This window comes from Megalobrama amblycephala, linkage group LG15, assembly GCF_018812025.1.
Source record: "Megalobrama amblycephala isolate DHTTF-2021 linkage group LG15, ASM1881202v1, whole genome shotgun sequence".
Taxonomy (NCBI): domain Eukaryota; kingdom Metazoa; phylum Chordata; class Actinopteri; order Cypriniformes; family Xenocyprididae; genus Megalobrama; species Megalobrama amblycephala.
In genome coordinates this window covers 7,797,631-7,817,606 of record NC_063058.1, presented here as the reverse complement: position 1 = coordinate 7,817,606, position 19,976 = coordinate 7,797,631, and the positions used below count along the sequence as shown (strand labels likewise).

At 38.2% G+C, this 19,976-nt stretch overlaps 1 protein-coding gene across 2 annotated transcripts in view; it reads left to right on the top strand.

The window, feature by feature from the left end:
* The window catches only part of LOC125247159 (BTG3 associated nuclear protein), a 53,326-nt gene that overhangs the window by 16,249 nt on the left and 17,101 nt on the right, over positions 1–19,976 (top strand). The window contains exons 8-11 of one of the 2 annotated variants that reach the window (XM_048158378.1): positions 831–992; positions 5,189–5,316; positions 9,438–9,509; positions 11,171–11,215. In XM_048158378.1, coding sequence (XP_048014335.1) covers positions 831–992; positions 5,189–5,316; positions 9,438–9,509; positions 11,171–11,215 — 407 coding nt within the window. Of the gene's footprint in view, positions 1–830; positions 993–5,188; positions 5,317–9,437; positions 9,510–11,170; positions 11,222–19,976 lie in introns of both variants that reach the window. The other variant, XM_048158377.1, reaches the window with a different exon arrangement.

The following is a 19,976-nucleotide window of genomic DNA, read 5'->3' as shown; positions in this document are numbered from 1 at the left end:
TTTGATGGTTGATAGCCTCTAGCAACATGAAATCCAGGAGAGAAGACATTTCTAGAGAAAAAGCATGTTTGATTTACATGGAACAAAGTTTGAGTGCGCACAGCCGCACACGCAATATCTGCGAGAGCAAATAACGCCACGGAAACTGCCTCAAATAAACTGTAATTATGAGAAGAAAGCTGTGTGCATTGCAGTCAGAGGTTCTTGATTCTCTAATGACTTTTCAATTGGTTAAAATGAATGAAGAGTATCTGAGCCCGAGCACCCACCGGATTTCACTGCATTGAGATGCGCGTCTCGGAAACGGGAAGAATCGGCTGCCGCTTCACATTGCCACTCACTGCATAATAATGAACTCTCACGCGCAAAGATAATAACGGCAGAGGCTATGCGCAACACGCGAAATAATGAAACCAATAAGTCTAAAAACAGTTGTTGCATTTTACCGCGCAGCATGCAAATGAACGTGAGAATAACAAATAGATCAGAAATCTGGGGGGGCCTACATGTTAATGAGGGGGCCTAGGCCCCCTCAGGCCCCCCCCGTGGCTATGAAAAAGAGCTACAGTGGACTGCCCGATTTCAGCAACTTCCATTTATATTAGATATTTTGTGCCAGTTTCCCAGGAAGTGACGATTTTGCACCCACATATGAACACAGTGTTTTATTCACAAGTGTTTTATGTGATATTCCATTTTTGCAAGTTAAATTCACAACTTTGGATGGGAACATATGGAAACATATCTAGTGTTAGTGTTTTGTCCCTTATTTCTTGACTGATTGTGTCATGGTATTAATGTTGTGAATGTCTCTGTCTATGTGCAACCAGGTCACCTGTTCCACAAGTTCGCCATTACCGAGTCCGACTGGTACCGTATCAAGCAGAGCATTGATTCCAAGTGTCGAACCGCTTGGCGTCGGAAGCAACGGGGACAGAGTTTAGCCGTTAAAAGTTTCTCACGACGGACCCCCGCATCGCAGAACAGCTCAGGTATGGACCCCTGCACCCTTTCCCGCCAATTTTGTCTCTTGCGAAACTTACGAGCCCTGTTTCTCTTTGATTTTGATGCTGAGTGTCTAGGCCCAGCTGGTATGTGTTCAATTGAACATAAACATATGCTGTGAGTGAGTGAATGTGTGTGCGAGAGAGAATACACAGTTGTTGTACTATGTGCTAGTTCGCCATCGAATTAGCTATGTATATAACCTTGCATCCATTTGCGCAAAAGTCGTGTACATTGCGTGCACATGTGCCCCCATGTGTTTATTTGCACGCTTATGTTTGTGTGCAAGAGAAAAACTCTGTGACTGATGTTTCCTTAACTAACAGATGGTTCTAATCTCAGGACAACGCCTCACGTCCTGTCCCTTCCTCTCATAGATTCACAGGCCTTCACCTTTGACCCATTTCGGACTAACACAAATATCCTGTATTGATTCGCCACAATGGTCCATACACTTACGATTGCTTCACCTCCTTCTGTTGTCCATGTCCAGCTGGAATAGGCTTCCCTGCATTGTAGATTAAACTATTAGCTTAAGTACAAGCCAACTGGTGCTCAGCCTTCTTTCAAATCAGATTTGGAGCAGGAGGAACATGTGGACTATTGCAATCCAAGGAACAAAGTGTTTCTGTCCGACAACAAAAATATCTCATTTTTGATGGAGAAAATATATGCCACACCGTGCCATAGCTTGCAAAATTCTGTATATATTTTGAAATTTTTTGCTTTTTGCATTTTTAAAGGGTTAGTTCATCCAAAAATGAAAATTCTGTCATCATTTACTCACCCTCATGTCGTTACAAGCCCGTAAGACTTTCGTTCATCTTTGGAACACAAATTAAAGTCCCTGTAAAGTCATTTTAAAGTATGTGTTTTGAGCTTTGCACACCACAGAAAAATGTGTTATTAACCACCCAGCCAAATCTGAATCATTAAAAAAATCTGCAAGTAAATGAAATAAGTTATCAAAATCTCGAAAAAATAGGCAGCGCTCTCTGCTCTCAAACGCTGGGGGCGTGTCCGCTGTCGGCGCTGAAACCACACCCACTCGCGAGAGCTGCAGCCTCAACTTACTTGTCTAATGAGTCAAACATACTGATGCATATAAACAAAAGAATCACGTTAGAGGGTTGCACATTTTAGTAGAGTTACTGTGGACTACCTACTAATTATAACATAAGCACACACGACAACTTACACTCATTGGGCACGTACTGCCGGACTGTTGTCGAGTCGACAAATGACGGCGCCGCGAGACGGGAGGATGAAGGCCGGGACGGGAGAGACTCTGTCCGGCCCCATATATCATCGGTTATGGTCGGGACGGTAAGACGGCCAAGGCGGGAGGGGGGGACGAGGTCTGTTCAGTCACATTCACCAAAAACAGCGGATTATCTGTGAATCCCAGCTGTCTGATGAAAGTTTGTAAAATTGTCCGGTGTAGAACGATCACTTTAGAATCCTTCATATCATCGTTTTAGGAAATTTAAATAAGGAGACCGAGCATATTGTATATTTTAACAACCATGTAATATGCATTTGCGTGACGAAGGCATTACTAGCTAAATGTACAAAGGGCTGTTTGACTGTAATGACACTCGAGATTGAGCGAGTGAACCGCTGAAGAGTTAGAGGCGGCGCCACGCTCGGTGCGTCATCGACAGTTATATAGTGTTAGGGGAGGGGCTATGCTCGGGGGACGATGTGCGTCATTAGACCCCCGTTTTAGCTCCGCCCAAAAAATCCTGAGCACATCAGAGACTTGGTGAAAAATTGTTTAACGCTCTAACTTCACAATTAAGCATTACTCAATTCACAGACTTTGTAATGTGTTTCAGCAATACATTTGTAACATTTATAAAGTGTTTAGAAAGAATTCTCAGAATTGACTTTACAGGGACTTTAAGATATTTTGAATAAAATCTGAGTGATTTCTGTCCCTCCATAGACAGCTACGCAGCTACCAATTTGATGCTTCAAAAAGTTCACAAAGAGGTCGTAAAACTAATCCATATGAATTGAGTGGTTTTGTCTGAAGAGACATGATTGCTTTATATGATGAACAGATTTAATTTAGACTTTTATTCGCATATAAACATTTATCAACTCACACATCAGTTATGGTAAATGGAAGCTCAAGCATGTTTGCTTGATGCTTCTGTTTATGTTCCCTGATCAATGCCACTTATTTACTAAGTAGCAACATTTTGGTCAAATGACCATGTTTGTTCACATATATTACCCTGTTATATGCATTTACATTTGCAAACATTACCATATTTTTTTAATGTGTGCTAACTGTTAAAAGAACTCTACAAAATTCTGTATTTTTACTGGGCAGCTGCCAGTATTCCACATATTCAAAGATGGTAGCTAACTGCTAGAATATATATATATATATATATATATATATATATATATATATATATATATATATATATTTTTTTTTTTTTTTTTTTTTTTTTTAAGCAGCAACATTTGGTTAAAATTATTGTCTTAAATTACTTATCTTATTAAAAAACATTTGCTAACATTACCATACCATGTTTGTTAGCATGTGTGCTAACTGCCTGGCTACAAATCACATAGATATGTATACGTAGATGCCACATTTGACCACCTCAGACATGTCGACGCGTCCGCCATCTTGGAACGGTTAACATGATGTTGTTCATCATTCACCCTGACAAATCAATGAATTTTCATTGACAATGTTACAGCATTGGGCAGCCCATGGCTGTAAAAACCACAAAGCTATAAATTCCTGGTGAAATGGGATGACATTTGAGATGTGTTCTGTACGTTTTTAGCTCAATATGCAATATCCATATGCAGAATTATCACATTAACGATAAACTAAAATCTGTGAAAATCATCTGCTAATGTCTTTTGCAGATATCGATATTCATACATGTGAATAACTAGGTTACAGATGCACAGTCAGTTCTCGAATGTTCACGGACCGGATTTGACCATTCCAATATTGTGGACAGCTTTGGAAACAGACACTAATGTGAGGCATCTATGTATATATATCTATTACAAATCCAACTAAATTCTCTATGTTTAAAAAGCTGCAGCATTTTCATCAAACAGCCATCTTCAGATACATAATCATACCATGTGTTTGTCATCGTCATCAATTGTCATCGTAGAATCATCAAATAAAGTTGTTTTTTTGTTTAATTTGGGCATTGCTAAACCGATAGCAGCCAAGAAGTAAAAACTGGACAAAGGACAAATTGGTCTGGAGACCTTTCAAATGCATAAAATTTAATCCGGTTTTCAGCAGCAACCTAGGAAAGACCCAACATAGTCTCAGATCACATTCTGTCTGGGGAAACTAACAGAACGGCAGTTTCACATTTTGTGCCTTTTCCTCTAAGAAGCGTTAGACTGCTAATATGCCCTTCGCAATGATTTAAAATCACTTAAACTTTGTAAATGAATACCCACACATTTTTCCAGAGACAACTTGACGACCTTTAATCAGAAATGCGGTGAGCGTGCGTTTTAAGCGCCTAGGCTGTTGTAGCATGTCAGCAATACTCGTTGTTTAGACTAAGGGGTTGCGTTTACGTACATTTTTAGGGCACGAGTGTGTTTGGGCTGCTAGGTTGAGAGCCCTTGTTGTGTATTTTGAGATCATTTACGCTGTATAAACACGCTCTAATCTGGCAGATGCACTGGATCATGTCCAAGAGCAGTCGGAAGGGATTTTCCTCAAGTTCAGGGTGTGTGTATGTGAACTCTTTCTCTTCTCTCCTTCTGTGAGAACCTTGTTTATCGTATGTTCTCTTCTACAATTGTTTGGGTTTGTACATGTTCACATTCATACATATTTTGCAGAGGACGTGACCTGTGTCTGTGTATGCGAAAGAGCGTTTGTCTGATAACACAGAAATCCAAGATTCATCATGACAAGGAACAGACTGTGGTCTCTCTCTCTCTCTCTCTCTCTCTCTCTCTCTCTCTCTCTCTCTCCCTCCCTCTCTCTCCCTTTATTTTCATCTTACTAAAGTGTGTGTGTGTTTGTGTGTGTGTGTGTGTTTGGCAGTTACAGTTGAGCATCTTCTGTTATTGAAACCAGTTGTTTTACACGATTTGACCCAGTCTCTAGTTTCTGGTTTGACCCACATAGTTGGACTGTGTTATAAACTTGTTTATGTGTGTCCTTGAACAGATGGAGTCTCGGCTGCAGAGACGTCGGCTATTGAGACCTCTACCCAGCAGGCCTTGCACTACGCTCTGGCTGGAGCCACACAACAAGTTCAGATCCACCGTATTGGAGAAGACGGACAGGTGCAAGTTGTGAGTATCTTTATGTCATAATCCAAATCCAATCCATCTATCTATCTATCTATCTATCTATCTATCTATCTATCTGTCTGTCTGTCTGTCTGTCTGTCTATATGTCTGCCTGTCTGTCAGTCTATCTATCTATCTATCTATCTATCTATCTATCTGTCTGTCTGTCTGTCTCTCTGTCTGTCTGTCTGCTTGTCTGTCTATCAATCTATCTATCTATCTATCTATCTATCTATCTATCTATCTATCTATCTATCTATCTAGTCTCTACTTTTGTAACCCAAAGCTGAAGTTCAGGTAAACTTCCATTATTGATAAAATTAAAATATTTAAATATTTAAATGTATTAAAATATAATTTTTTTTTTCAATTATAATTAATATCTATAAATGCCATAGCAACCACCCAGAGCACCCCAGCAACCATACAACCACTGCCAAGGTGGCAGCAAATTTTGCATGGACAATAGCCACTTTTCTTCACAAAACACAAATATCTGGCTTAATTCACTCATTTGCAGGACCACACATCATGTAATGTAATACATACCCATTCATTTCAAATCTGTGTCAGCTGAGCAGACAAACACATAAACACTCTCAAATATCTACTCTCTTTGAAAGAAGGTCTGGGTTTCCCTGATCTCTGTGTGCTTGAGTGCAAGTAACTCCATGGAAAAGCCAATCCCCTGCAAGCATTTAATGGGGCTTTAGCAACAGAATTTCCGCTGTCCCCGTACATGCAGCCTCTTTTGAGAACCTAAACATGATCTCTGACTTTCACAGCTGCATGAGGTCATCTCCACCCCTACACACCATCTGAAATATAATCTGCATACATTGTGACAGCACAATCAAAACTCTGAATACACAATGTACAATCAAGAGAGTAAAATTTGCGGAGGAGTTCTTGGCATCTGCAGACTCAGAAACGGATCTGTCATCTGTTGTTTGTGTAACATCTCCCTGAACCGAACCATAATAGTTGTACTCTCCGAGGCAACAACTCAATGGTCAGCTTTTGTCAAGCCCTTTGGCTTCTCAAATGTTCAGTTTTTGTCACTCACACATAATTGATAATTTTAGCCTGTCAGATATGGCAAACAATGACACGCTCTTTTTAGGTTTTGAATGGTCACTTGTGTAATTTTGTTATAAACTTTCCTAAATTAGACTTTTTAATGCAAATTTTGGGAAAGCAGTGGCGGAAAAAACTGATTAGCCAACCCAATAATTTCAAATGTTTGGGAACACATCAAGTCAATTGTGGAAAAATGCATTGTTTCCATACCGCAATGCTGAGCTACCAAGCAACATGAGAAAAAAGTCATCCAGGGTCACATTTCGTATGTTTATAATAACTTCAGTAAATACTTTATTGAAAGACGGCACTCATTTTGTTATTAATATTACTGTATTAGAAAACATAATTATATTGGGATTGTTGGTAAATGTGGTGTTTGCCACATGTGTGCAGTCTGCATTTACAAATGTGAAAAAAATGGGTCTTTCTGAAGAGCTGAGTGAATTCAAGCGTGGTTCCTTTGACACCTTGTAAGTGGTTTTATTGGAAAGTGGAAGCGTTAAAAACAGCGGCAAACATAGTGGAAGGTCATGTAAAGTCATAGATTGGGGTCATCGAGTGCTGAGGCGCATGGTGTATAAAAGTCACCAACGCTCTGCTGATTCAATAGCTGAAGAGTTCCCAACTTCCACTGGCATTAATATCAGCACACAAATTGTATGTCGGGAGCTTCATGGAATGGATTTCCATGGCCGAGCAGCTGCATTCAAGCCTCACATCACCAAGTTCAATGCCAAGCACCGGCTGGATTGGTGTAAAGCATGCCATCGCTGGACTCTGGAGCAGTTGAAACGTGTTCTGTGGAGTGACAAATCACACATCTCTGTTTGGCAGTCTGATGGATGAGTCTGGGTTTCGCAGATGCCAGGAGAACATTACCTGCCTGACTGCATTGTGCCATATGTAAAGTCTGGTGGAGGAGGGATAATGGTATGGGGCTGTTTTCAGGGGTTGGGCTAGGTCCCTTACTTTCAACATAACAAGACATTTTGGACAACTCTATGCTTTCAACATTGTGGGAACAGCATGGGAAAGGCCCTTTTGTATTCCACCATGACTGTCCCCCGGTGCACAAAGCAAGGTCCATAAAGACATGATTGAATGAGTTTGGTGTGGAAGAACTTGACTGGCCCGCACAGAGCCCTGAACTCAACCCCATCAAACACCTTTGTGATGAACTGGAGCAGAGATTGTAAGCCAGACCTTCTCATCAAACATCAATGCCTGACCTCACAAATGCTTGTAGGGAATTTTACAGTTAAAGACCCAAGGACCAGATATGATGAATGAAGACTAGGAGTCAAAGATTTGATCAGTTGAAGAAAATTTTATTGAAGAATAGTTTGCTGTTTCATCAGCAGAAGTCAGCTTCAATGCTAACAAGGAGTTTGTAGGCCACTCTTTCATACATTCTCAAAACAACAGCAATTGTACTAAGCTACATATAGATAAACTTAGAAAATCTCCACAACAAGTCACTCCATCTCCTCAGGGTGCCAGTTGTTCACCTCTCCAATACGGGATCTGTAACCAAAAAAAAAAAAAAAAAAAAAATTCTAGGGCACATGCAGATGCACAGCTTCTTCAAGGTAGAAGTTGGTCGAGCTCTGGTTCTACACAAGAAACTTCCCCAAAACATAATGATAACATGTTCTCTCTCACAGTAAAAGGTACAGACAATATTCGTCATTATTCTCTTGTGATTGAAGATGAAAAGTAAAGTAAATGCTTTAACTAAGAAATGGTCACTTAGATGACAGGCTGGAGTGACCTCAGTGATCTCAGCTGTCTTGGCCAGCTAAAAGAGTAAATATATGTTTTAAAGGGTTAGTTCATCCAAAAATGAAAATTATGTCATTTATTACTCACCCTCATGCCGTTCCACACCCATAAGACCTTCATCTTCGGAACACAAATTAAGATATTTTTGATAAAATCCAATGGATTAGTGAGGCCTGCATTGCCAGCAAGATCATTTCCTTTTTCAATGCCCAGAAATCTACAAAAGACATATTTAAAACAGTTCATGTGAGTACAGTGGTTCGACCTTAACATTATAAAGCGATGAAGAGAATACGATTTCAAAACACTGCTTCATAAAGCTTCGAAGCTTTACGAATCTTTTGTTTCAAATTAGTGGTTCAGAGCACGAATCAAACTGCCAAAGTCACGTAAACTATTGAAATTTTGAAACACTTATGACGTAACAAAGCCTTGTTTACTGAAATCATGTGATTTGAAACAAAAGATTCATAAAGCTTTGAAGCTTCATGAAGCAGTGTTTTGAAATCACTAGATATTGTTGAATAAAGTCGTTATTTTGGGAGGGGGGGGGGGCGCACAAAAAGTATTCTTGTTGCTTTACAATATTAAGGTTGAACCACTGTACTCGCATGAACTGTTTTAATTATGTCTTTAGTAGCTTTCTGGGCATTGAAAAAGGAAATGATCTTGCTGGCAATGCAGGCCTCACTGAGCCATCGGATTTTATCAAAAAATATCTTAATTTGAGTTCTGAAGATGAACAAAGGTCTTAGGGGTGTGAAACGACATGAGGGTGAGTAATTTATGACTGAAGTTTCATTTTTGGGTGAACTAACATGTTGGGTGCCTCTTTCAAAATCATGGAGAGAAAGCACATTCCAGTAAACAGAAGGATATACATTGAAATGACAGTGGATTTCACAATCCAACCTTTTATGTTCTATTGGATGAATGGGCAAAAATTCCAGCAGAAACACTCCCAAATCTTGTGGAAAGCCTTCACAGAAGAGTGGAATCTGTTATAGTTGCAAAGTGGGGACCATATGAATGTCTCTGTATTTAGAATGCAATGCAATTACAGTCCCTGTTGGTGTAATGGTCAGGTGTCCCAATACTTTTGTCCATAGAGTGTGTATATTTACACACATAAATACACACAGTATCTCAGATACACACAGTTGAATAATATTGTCACAATTTTAATAGTCAAATAGAATTATTTCTCAACAGCTTTACTGGAAATTACATTTGTTTCAATATATTTTTTCCGTTCATAGATACCGCAGGGACACCTCCACATCGCACAGGTGCCACAGGGTGAACAGGTGCAGATCACACAGGACAGCGAGGTACGCATCATTTCCTTTGGGTTTCTGTTTTTTCCTTTACACTTTCATTCTTCTTTGTCTGAGTGACTCTACCCCTCATTTGTGCTTACTATATGAAGGTCTCAGGGGGTCGGGACATCAAACACCAACACTTATCCATAATTATTTCTGATCTACCAGTTTCAGTATCTTTGGCAGAGATATTTCTCTAAGCTCTGATTTCTAAGGCTCTTGAGTACTCAGTGTCCTAGATTGGAACAGGATTATGTAAAGGTATCCACAAATATGTAAACATTATTTTGATCAGATCCGTCATCCCAAGAGGAAGAGAGGCGAGGGAGGAGAAGAGGAAAAAAAATTGTGCTTCCTGTCCACATTTACAAAAAAATTGATTATGACCTTAGACTTTCAGTGCTCATTTTTTTGGTAAATTCCCAGTGATATTGTTTGTTTTTAAGTCCAGAGCTTAGCAACAGCGTGCCACTTCATCCAACCTCCACTCACAAAGACTGTCTTTGTAATATATTTGGCCCGCCTCATCAAAACCATTTATCTGAGAAAGTTTGTAAAGGAAATGAGCCGTCGTAAGACCATTTCCCTTTATCCAGATATTTGTCAGGTGTGTGTGTGGGTGTGTGTTTTAGAGTCAGATGGAGAACATGATTGAAACTTTGCTGTGGTGCAGTAATTTTATCACTGATAAAAAAACTGTTATGTTACTGCTACGTTTCATGTATAAGATACAAAACAATGTCTAAAATTTTCTCATTTTTCTTTTTCATCAAATGGTCAGTGAAAAACTTTAGAAATGTTAATCATCAGCCTCAGGTGGGGAAACGAAATATTCATGAGGTGTTTCACTTTGCAATATTTTCAACCCTGTTACTAAACTTTGATTCCTTATTTTGTAGGAAAAAAAGATTAAATAAACAAAATTAAATAATAATAAAAAAAAAAAAACCTAATGAACATGGGGGGAAAATAATGTAAAAAATTAAGTTAAAGTAAAAACTTTTAGCTTACAGTTGGGGCTAGCTAAACTGGGGCCAAATGTTGGTTTATTGTTATTGGTAAACTGGATCTTTTTTTTTTCTTTTTTTCTTTTCTTCGTACAATATCTAGGGTAACAGGGTGGAATGGTTGGGCTTCACAAAGGCATAATACTGCAACACCCTGCAAAAACTGGGGAAAATTAAAAGAGATTATTTTCAACTTGCTGCTGTGGAAAGGGTTCAAATGCTCAAATGTACTTTTAATTTTTGTAATGATGGAAAATCATGTGGTAACAAGTTTGTTGAACACAGCTAAATACTACAATTTTGATACATCAAATTAGTTTATAATTAAACATTTGTTTAATTACAAACATGTTAATTCTACTGATTTTGTCAAAAATATGACAAGGCCTATTTGAGTTGTTGGGTACAGCTGAAAAGGATAGGCCACAATTACCATTTTTAAAGATAAGTATACAAACATTTGATGCTACTTTTTATGAATTTTTTGCTACACACTCTTTTGACTGTTGTGCTCACATCTTTTATCGTGCCCCATGTGACACAAAGCATTGTAAAAAAAACGGAAAAGTCTGTAAATGCTTTTGAAAAAAAAAACATGGGACACTAATTTGTACCTCATTCAATTGCTGAAATTTGAATATGTATGTTTTTCCTCTCTTGCAGGGCAACCTACAGATTCACCAAGTGCATGTTGGGCAAGACGGCCAGGTAAATGTAGGTACCCTTTTACATTTATTGGTCCGTGTTCACGTGACAGTGTCTTTTTGTGTCCTCTCTCATTCTTTTGTTTGTTTTGAGAATATGATGTTTGGGACAGTGTGCACTTCCTGTTTCTCTGCTCTGTTCCATCACATCAAAGAGGGACTCTAGATCAAACAGGGCTAAAAAGCAACAGCAGCATTTCACACACACACACACAGACAAACTCTATGTCAAAATTTTGGATCCATGTTTGTTATCTTCCTTACTAACATGAGACGCAATCTTGTATTGAGAGACAGGTGCATCCATGAGGTGCGCAACCGACCAGTACGCTGCTTAGCAACCACTCCAAATACCTTAGCCAGTATAATTTCAGTACTTTTAAATTTTTATAGTGTTATAGTTTCAGATACTATTATAGTTTTAATACATTTTGAATTTGTTTTTATTTTTATATTTTTCATTTTCATATTAGATAGTTTTAGTAATTCTTTTGTGTTTTTGTCATTGTTATTAGATTTTTTTTTTAATATGTCTAGATAGTTTTTATTCATTTTTATTTCACAAGTACTAAATAAAACTAAATACAAATACGAAATGTTGCCTTGGCAGGTATGCATCTGTTATGAAATATATAATTTTTTTTTTTATTTCAGTGAACATTTAGCAACCTGCATAACCGATCTTAGCAACCATATAACAACATTTAGCATTGTGGTGGGACATACACTGCAAAAATTGCTCATTTTTTCTTCGGAAAATTAAATGGTGATTTAGTTGCTGTTTTATCAGCACAGCTTGTTTTATAGCCTTTTCCCCAGTTCTACTTTTTTACACACACTCATGCACCCATAACATGCTTCATTATGATGATGGTTTTCATCTGTACAGTAGCAATGAGAAAATGTTTGCGTTGTTTTCCTTTCTTTCAAATTTTCCTGGCATATCGCCCATAGTGTTAAAGGAGTCCAGATGATTGTAGATATGAAGGGGCATTCAGTCCCCTGTGCCAAAGTTTGCACGTAGACAAAATACTTGTTTCCTGAAATCTCTAACTTGCTAATATGGATTAGACAATGTCTATCTGTGCTTTCACATGAAATTGTAAAAGGAAGAGAAAAGAGAGCGAAAGAATATGAGACAGCATTCAGATGATATCCCTGGATCTCTTCCACATCTCCTTCTGCATCAGGTCTTTTTGTCCCTTCCAAGGATTTCTTCACTCTGGTCCTTCCTCCTCTTCCTTCATCTCCTCTCTTTTCATCTCCACGTGCTCTAGTTCATCTGTCTTCGACTCATCTGCATCCTGTAAACAGCTGGAGGCCTGTCTTGCACTCATCCTTTAGGTCAGCAGATCTTCAGGCCAGCAGTACTGCGGTCACCTCAAAGCTTTGAGTCCTCATCTTTTGAAAGTGCACAAAAAGTGGATTTGCCTTCGCAGCGCAAAAGAATGTAGTCTTCTTGACATGTTGACCACTCAAACCAAACTCTTCCAGACCTCGGCAACAACTACATTGCTTGAGGGTCAAAGTACATGTTCACAGGCAGTTAAGGAAGACCATAGACTGGCATTATGCAAATTTGTTACAAACCTACATAAGTTCATGCAGAAACTAAGACTGGAATTACTTACGACTTGTTTCAGGCTGTTCTTTCTTTTGGGAGACAATCATTTATCTGCACTTTGATCTTCGAAACTTTGAGACCTTTTACATTCATAAAAAGTTAGTTATATTACACACTACATGAAAGGTAATATCCGAAAAAGCATAATAAAGCACTTTAATAATCTGAAGAACCTTTTTTTAATTTTTAAGTGTACCTAAAATTAATCATTCTGACTGTATTTTGTAAACTGCTGCTACTCTCATAAACTCCACGAACACACCTAACTATTTCTCACACAAAAGGATTAATGTATGAGTCAGACGTTTTGGAATATGGAGCATGATTCATATGGAACACTGATGCTTTTGTGGCATTTTTGAAGCTTGAAAAATCTGATTCAGTTTAATTGCATGGAAAAGAGCGACCAGCACAATTCCTTAAAATGTCTCCTTTTGTGCTTGACGGAAGCAGCAAAATACGTTTGAAACAACATGAGATTCAGTAAATTATGTTTACTAAAATTATATTTAAATTATGATATTCAGTTAGAATATGCAGCATAATCAAGATGGTTTCATGGACTAGGGTTTGACATATTGTGCTCAGCGTAAATGAGTACACACCCTTTGAAAAGTAACATTTTAAACAATATCTCAATGAACACAAAAACAACTTTCAGTGGGGTGTATTCATTTTTGCATCCCCCTAATTTGAGTAAAACTGAAAATTTTGTTCTCTAAGTTATATTATTAACCTTATATTCATGTAATAAGTTAAACAGATGTTATATAAAACTTAGTCTTGTCAACATTTTGGAAATTGTTTTTGTGTTCATTGAGATATTGTTTAAAATGTTACTTTTCAAAGGGGATGTACTCATTTACGCTGAGCACTGTATAGTAATCATCATGGTGTACCATGACCAGTGTTGGGGGTAAAACATTACAAGTAACTTAAGTTACATAATCAGATTACTTTTTCAAGTAACTAGTAAAGTAACGCATTACTTTTCCAATGTACAACAAAATATCTAAGTTACTTTTTCAAATGAGTAACGCAAGTTACTTTTTCACATTTATTGACTGACGGCTCTCCTGTCCCCATGTTAAGACAAATTGGGAGTAAGTGCAGAGGTGTTGTGTGCACTGTGTGAACATGATGGTGATTGTAGTTCTAGACTAAATGTGAACCTTTTTCTCATCTCACTTGCACGAAAATATTCAGTATTCCTCAAAATAATAAAAACAGTGAATGCAATCTCAGAATTGTATGCAAAACTGTAATAATTAACTATATTAATTAAATTAAATTAAATTACACAAATATACTTTATGTATTTAATCTCACTTTATTAACCAATGTCTTTGCTGCTGATCTTCAATGATCTAATTCAACCATACTAATAAGCAAAAATTACTTCAGATTAGATTTAGAAATAAGAGTTTTGGACTTCCTTCTCCTGTATCCAGTTCTTCTTTAATCCAGTATGGCAGCACAGCTGAAAGGTTTGTTTGAGCTGTGTGTGTTCTCTACTGTACAGGAGTGAATATGCATTTCCTTCAGCCTGAGGCTTTGGTGTGAAAGGGCCCTAACATTTGGCAAAAATATACCTTTTTTTTTTTGTTATTAAAAGCCCAGCCCAGGTGAGAAAAAACACAAATGTAGTGCAATGCATTACTTTTCATAAAAAGTAAGTAACACAATTACTTTTTTAGGGAGTATCACAATATTGTAATGCATTAGTTTTAAAAGTAACTTTCCCCAACACTGTCCATGACTAATCTGGATTTGGGTCACAGTTCAGAAGAAGGATTTAAATCAGGACAATAAGTTATGCATATGGATCACTTTTTGGCAAGGTAAATAATATGTTTTGACATTATTTCAGAATGTCTTGGAATTGTTTACCAAACAAGGAAAATTCTGTCATTCTTTATTCAGCCTAATGTCTTTCCAAATCCGTATGACTTTCTTCTGTAGAAGACAAAAGGAGAAATTTGGACGTCATTGACGTCAAACCTGATGCAACACGTCTAATGGCACTATATTTGATTTTAGAGCTTTAGAGAATATTTGGAAACTTGGAACATAGTCCACATGTCATTTAGATTCTTTTAAGGTGCTTTCATGGTGTTTTTCTTTCTATTTTGAGCTTGAAAGACACAGTCTTAAAAAGAGCAGCGTGAAGTTCCTTACTAAGGGATTTGCCTGGTTAAGAAGGGTATCTGAATTGTATTCAAGTTTTTACATCCCCATCTGCCTGCAGTGTTCTCTTTGCCGATGGGGAAGAGCCCATGATTTACAGGTTGTCAGTCCATAATGGAATGCCTTATCATTTAGCCCCCTTCCACCATCTAAAACAAACGCACACATAGTCGGCACATGAAAGTCTTTTATGAGAGAATATGAAGGAGCATTAAAACTGTGTTAAATCAGTCAGCGACCTCTTGGGATGCTCTTATCTGATGCCCCCTCTCCTGCCCTCTGATCTGACCCCCACAACTAATAGAGGTACAGATCGAAAGAGAAGGGAAGAGCGTGAAAAGAGGGTGAGAAGGCTGAAGTCTTTTGTTTTTAGTTGGTACAATTGGTTAGTTCCACATTGTGCTTGCAAATTCTTCAGACCAGATGTTGCAGATGTTTATTACTGAAACTTCTCAGTCCTTGTGTTTTCTATGAACAAGAGTTCTTTATTTATTTCTATTTACTCAAGAGGATGGTGCACAGCTGTGCACCCAGTTGGGGGTTATGTAGATCACTTCAGACACTAGAGGTCGATCTATTGATCAGTTTTGCTGATTAATCAGCACAGATAACCGATTGCTGGACCAAAATCCATACTGATAATTTTCCAGGTTGCGTCCGTAGCTAGAGTGGCTGAGAAAGGTCCACTGTCATTATACAGTTTGAGAATGGCTACTAGAGGCAAAACAAAAACTATCACTGACGTCTCGTGCTGTTTTGTTTTCACACAAGGCTGCGTGCTGCACTTAGTGGAGAACAGCAGTATGTTTGCCATTGAAGCTGAGAGGACGCTTACATTAGCAGTACCTCAAGCAGTTAAAACGATGTGACAAAAACCCTTTTTCGGGAGCTTTTTGCAAGCACAATAGATATATGCACAGTGCTCTAGAAGTGTGGTTGTATCTCAGTAGCTTTTGAGTCTATAGTCTCACAGAGGCTATTTGCAACCAAGAACCATTCATTTGGAGAGGAACAGTCTGACTGACATGTAAAGTGAGCAACCAAAAAAAAAAAAAAAAAAAATTTAACATTTAGGGTCAAGTGAAATCATAGTAATAGACCTAATAAAGTCTAATGAGTTAATAATATTGATAATTTTAACAGTTTTATACAAAAAATGTTTCATTTTTGCACTTTGCACTTTTTTGGTATGCTCTGAGCACTTTTGTATTTTTATGTATTTTTCTTTTATATATAAACAGAATAGATATTGTAATATACCCAAATGAATCTGAATCCAATTCAAATCAAAATTGACTCGAAAGATTGTGACTGAATATCAAATTCGGAAATGTGTATCTTGGTACCTTGAAGCAATTTTGTGTCCCTGCAAGCTGATAAAAATGTACCATTAGCAGCACCAAATGAAAATCAGGCCCCAACTCAAACCATTGGTTGAGTCGGACGTTGGCATGTCAGGCCGCTCAAGCAAACAGATCAATGTTTTGAAAGAAACCTGCTGCATTTGCCAATAGACATTATAACACTATTTGCACATCTGAAAGTGTGCACTGCAGATTCAGACTACCCCAGAAACAGACCTGGTAAAGACTTATTCTAAGTCTGCAAATTCAAACAAATGTAAAAACAAGTAAGGAAAGACCACTGTGATCTGTTTCTAATCTGCTTTTTTGGATTTTTTATTGAATTTGGACAAGACAAAAATGAGCTCAGGAGTTTAAATATCATTCACAAGCTGCATCTGTGTGTTCAATTGATGTAACTTTTTCCCTCTGTAAATGTGTGTATATTTATATTGGTATGTATGCAATTATGCCCATTTGCAATCCAGAACTTCAAGTTTCCTCTATCTCAGTATTGAAACCAGATGTTTGCAGAGCTCGCATCCATTAAGTACCTGGTGTAGGATCTAAATTCTCCAGGATTTAACTCGCAGTCCAGTTGTTGTCACAACCTTGGGGCTTTGGTCCCATTTCAAACTTCTAAATGAATGTACCCTTTTTACCTCCATTGGAACAATGATTTTCCCCAAGATATAAAACAAAATATGTTAAATAAAATGGTCCAAGGCTTTTTGCGATCCCAGTGATCGTTGTGTCCTAATGGAGGAGATTGTATTTCAAAGCATCATTGATGCGCTTGCCTGTCTTGGGTCGTGATAGCAGAGTTCTGGAAGCTAATGTGGTCATGGCCGGGATACAGAGGTCTTCTCGCAAATATTCACAAGAAAATCCCTTGGTAATCTAATGGAGGAATGTCCTCATGGAGCTGCTGCAGGTTTTGTTGTCCGTGGGCACTGTTCAGCACACCAGTCACATTGCTTGACTGTCCTCATTAACACTTGCGACACAAGCAATCGTATTTGTGAGCATCTCACCTTTTGTTTTACCGCCAGTTGGATGTGATGAAAACATCTGATGAATAAGAGGCAATAAAATCATCGAGTTATCATAATTTATGCTGCTCTGAGTTGCTTTCCATTGGAAACATTGAAAAAGTTGAGGAAAAACACAAGGTTTGGAGGCGGGACTGGACTGTGCGTCTCCTCACAGAGGTTGTTCCAAGGTCATGCAGATATTTCACAAGTTTACAACACATGGAGTGATTTGCCATAGCCTGTCAATTCAGCAGTATAATTAGAAACATAATGAAGACAACACAAAAAAGAGACTTGACACTAACACTAAAGCAAGCTTTATTTCTTTGTTCCCAAGAACAAGCATTGCAGCTCGGCTTATCTGCATGTTAAATTTGTTGTAAAATAGAGTTATGTCATTCTGTCTGCTCTTTGAATCAGAAATCTTATAGATGTGTGTCTGTTGTATGAATTGTTCAGGGTCTGTTTAATCTCTTTCTTTGGATACACTATAAAAGATTGCTTTGGCAACAGGAGTAGTATCTCAATCTGCCACAGGGGTCATACTTAAGGTTGTTCTTCGTGATTTAGTGAGTATTAGGATGTTAAGTTGGTTGTCAACCAATCCGGTCATTGAAGTCATACTTGTACAATGTGTATGATGAGGCTCATTTTGAACCACTAATTTGAACCATTAGTAACAGTAGAGAAACTGTAAAACAATACCTTCTTTCCTAGTTTTCTTTCATGCCTCTGTTTGAGCATCCTTTTTTCTGAGGTTGTTTCCTGTCTTCCAAGCTTCCATCTGAGCATCCTTTGATTCTTCCAAAGCCTTCGTTTTTCCTAGCTTCACTTCTTCCTTCCAAATTTCCTTACCTCCATTTTAAGATTTCTTCCAAGCTTCCTTACCTTCCTTCCTTCTAAGCTTCCTCAACTTTCTACTGATTTTCCTTCCTGCCCTCCAAGCTTCCTTCCCTCTGAGTTACTTTTCTGCTGCCTGAGATTTCTTCTAAGCATCCTTCCTTTTGAGCTTCCTTACAAACTCCCTTGCCTTCCTTTCTTCAAAACTTCCTTACCTTCCTACTGAGTTTCCTTCCTTCCTAGCTTCTTTTCTTCCTTCTTGAGTTTCTTATGATCCCAAACTTCCTAATCTTCCTTTTGAGCCTTATTCCTGCTCTCCAAGCTTCCTTCCTGCCCAAGCTTCATTCCTTTTGTTCCTTTTTCTGCCTCCTGAGCTTTCTTTATTCCTTTCAAGCTTCCTTCCAAACCTTCTTCCTTTCTAACTTCTAAGATTCCACATCTTCCTACTGATCTCTTTTCTTGCCCATGAAGCTTCCTTCCCTCTGAGCTTTTTTTGCCTCCTTAGTTTCCTACCGAACATCCTTCCTTTTGAGCTTCCTTCCAAACCTTCTTACTTTCCTTTCAGACTTCTCAATCTTCCTTCCCAACTTCATTCCTGCCCTTGAATGTTCCTTCCTGCCCCAAACATCTTTCCTTTTGAGCTTCCTTCCGAACTAATTTGGTGATGACTAAGCTAAACCCTGCATTGTTTCAACATTATTAAGATCATAACATGTGTGGAGGTCTAGATTGGCCACAACCAGTGGCCATGTGATTTTCAAAAGAAGCAGATGGAATAGCATCATGAACATTTGATGATGACTTGAGGTAAACCCTGCCCTGCTTCACCATTAGTGATGTAATTTAATGTTTAATGATTTGGAACTGCATATCCACTAGAAATTATATCTGTTTCCAGGCTCAAGGCTATGTTAAATTTATGTGGATACAGTACAGTTGGTGATGGCAGCCTTGCAAATTTGATTTTTGAAGTTTTAAAGGATGAAATAAAAGACAATTTGGGGTTTAAGAAGACATTAGTGATGGCATCACCCATACAAGCCTAATGCTGTATTTTATAAGAATCTTGTTTATGTGGAGACTTTTTCATAATGAAGCAAATAGATACTAATGAAACAGGAATTAGCCGTTGAGCTCAGATGTCTGCAGATGTCCTCATTATATAGTGTTCATTGATACAAATTTAGACCTATCATTACTGTACAACTGTTTTTTTATTCTAAAGTTCATCTGTCTGTTTGTGGGAGGTTTTGCAGCAGATGCAGCAGAAGTGATGTAGGACTCTCAGATGGTTTTAGGAGTTCACTCAGTTTGTCCAACGTCCTGTTGGCCCTCTTTCTGTCTGTCTCTCTCTCTCTCTCTCTCTCCCTCTCAGAACAGTTAGGCCGTCACATCTGTCCTGGCTTAGGTCTGCCCTGCTCCAGATGCACAAGTTGTTGGAATCATGTAGAAATTGGGCGGAAGTGTTTACCTTTCCAGAGAGACTTTTTTTTCTCATCATTCTGACAACTCTTGAGAGTATGAGGGAACTGTACATGTGCTGGGAAGCTGACCTCTTTCACAACACAGTTTATTGAACTGTGCAAAAAAATATCCAATTTCCCTTTCCAAAATTGTTTGCGACCTGCATAACCAGTCGTAAAGAAGCATCTACTTTTCATCAAGCTTAATGTTAATGCTTAACCAATTTCATACACTTTTCAGTGGAATTCATGGTTTTGAATGTCTTTATTATTT